Raw genomic sequence first — 2,309 nt, forward strand, 5'->3', positions numbered from 1 at the left:
AAAACATTTAGGTTTATTTTCACCAAAAACATTTAGGTTTATTTTCATCGAAAACATTTAGGTTTATTTTCACTCTCGGTTCAGTTCTCGTCCAGAAAAACACTCATCTTGAAAACTACAAACATCTACACTCCAGACTGCTCTGGACGGGGACATGGACGTGCCGCTTGTCGTTCTTTGACGATGAGCGATAAATTAATTTGTGAAAAGTTTCTCTTCAACACAAAATGTTTTTATTTACCTTCAGTGTTCTTTCTAACGTTCTCCTCGTTCTCTGCTCAGACGTCTGCGTGCCGGAAGCCTCGGTCGTCCACCGACCGCCACAGCCAGTCGCTCGACGACATTCGGCTCTACCAGAAGGACTGCCAGCAGTGGGCGGAGCTCTGCCAGGACACCGCCCACAGCTACACGTTTGGATGCGCTCAGGAGCTGAGTGACAGCAGCGAGCAGCCGGGCCTGTCGGATCAGCGCGCCGGCACCCTCTGCGAGCAGCACCCCTTCCCCATCAAACGGACCAACAAGTACTTCTCTCTGGACCTGACGAGCGACGAGGTGCCCGAGTTCGTGGTCTGACGGAGGAAGAAGGCGATGGGCGTCTCCTCCAGGTGCAGCGCCGAGATGTTTCAGTCCTCAGGGAACGAGATGTGAGCAAACTGGCAGCGAGGCAACTCACCCGTCGTCCCCCACCTGACTCACCCGTCGTCCCCCGCCTGAGGCGTACCGAACAGACGAGGTGGAATCTGGATTTAAAAAAAAAAAAACGACTGAAGGGAAGCTGGATTTTACCGTGCGGCTCAAACTGCTCGCCCTCATCAGCTCTTCAGCTTCACTCCTGTCCGTCAAACTGACTCTAAGATTCTCTGACGAACTCGAAGCTGCAAACCAAAGAAGAATCGTGGAGATGAACCCGAGCGTTGGTCTGATCAAACGTCACAACCATTTCTTTTTTTACTCCTCTGTTACATCGCTTCATTTGACCCCTACAGGACGTGCAGCCCCCCCCCCCCCCCCAAAGTGTGGACTCATGAACACCGCCGTCGTGCCTTCATCCCACTATGCAGGTGTCGAAGCTCGCCTTGACAATCACACCCCCCACCTTAAGTCCACCTCGAGGACTGAAGCCATCAGAACCTTCAGGTTAATGTTCCATGTTCTGGAGTCCAGCAGAGGTTCCACTGAGGTCCCACATGAACTTCTAACGACCCGCCAACATTTACGTCTTCCTCTAACGTTTTGTCTTTTCAGTCAAAATGATTTTAGCTTCATGTCCTCAAACAAATTATTTTATGTTCCTATAAAATGTGTTTTCATGTGTTTATCGATCAATGATCCATCCATGATGGATGGATGGATGGATGGATGGATAGGTGGATGAGTGGATGGATGGATAGGTGGATGAGTGGATGGATGGGTGGATGAGTGGGTGGATGGATGGATGGATGGGTGGATGGATGGGTGGATGGATGGATAGGTGGATGGGTGGATGGATGGATGGATGGATGGGTGGATGAGTGGGTGGATGGATGGTGTTTATCGATGGATCTTCCATGTTGTCGTTCACAGCTCCTGGATTCTGCAACAGTTCTGAGGTTTGATCTAGAAACAGGAAGTAGCTTTCTGAAGAAGAAACTGTTCAGAGCTGAGCGTCCTGTGCAGACAGGAAACAGGAAGCGGGTCGGGGACGGTTCTGACCGTGGCTGTTTCCATCCGTTCCGTGTAGCTCAGGATCCACTGAAATCTGGTTTAACAGATCCTGACGAGGACGAGCCGACTGCGAGGCTGAACCCAGGATTTCTGACTCTGTGTCAGTTTGCCTTCAGATAAAAGGGGAGGAGCTTCAAGGGTGGGGGGCGGTCCTTGAAGGAATGCAAATCACCTGCTGCCTTTCTGACCAGAGTTTGAAACCACAGCAGCCGTCACAGCCGTGCTGAGGATGACTCTCAGCTACTACCACATCAACCTTTTCAGCACGTTAAGCCATTTTAGACAAACAGACTCCTTCTGGTATTCAAGGTTGGGGGTGGTGGGGTCTTTTTAAAAGAGTGATTGACTGATCCATGGTTCAGGACTCAGGTCTGATCCTGCTCCATGGTTCAGGACTCGGGTCTGGGGTCTGGTCCTGCAGAGAAAAGAGACGTGGCGATGTGATCTGTTTCTTCTCCAGCAGAGCGGCCTGTGATTGGTTTTCTTTTTCCACCATCAGCTGTTACCTAAAGAATTGCCGTAATTTCCAGACTATTGAGCGCATCAGAAAATAATAAATACCTTTTGTACATATATAGGTCGCATTTGTGTGCAAGCCATGGGTG

General features: G+C 50.2%; 1 protein-coding gene across 1 annotated transcript in view; it reads left to right on the forward strand.

Moving 5' to 3' along the window:
* The window catches only part of frmd6 (FERM domain containing 6), a 24,492-nt gene extending 23,495 nt beyond the window's left edge, over positions 1-997 (forward strand). Inside the window, exon 13 of the mRNA XM_037695539.1 lies at positions 283-997. Within this exon, the coding sequence (XP_037551467.1) occupies positions 283-573 (291 nt within the window). The 3' untranslated portion in view covers positions 574-997. The remainder of the gene's footprint in view (positions 1-282) is intronic.
* The last annotated feature ends 1,312 nt before the right edge of the window (positions 998-2,309 follow it).

The sequence above is a fragment of the Nematolebias whitei genome, chromosome 21 (genome assembly GCF_014905685.2).
Source record: "Nematolebias whitei isolate Nwh7 chromosome 21, NemWhi1, whole genome shotgun sequence".
Lineage (NCBI taxonomy): Eukaryota > Metazoa > Chordata > Actinopteri > Cyprinodontiformes > Rivulidae > Nematolebias > Nematolebias whitei.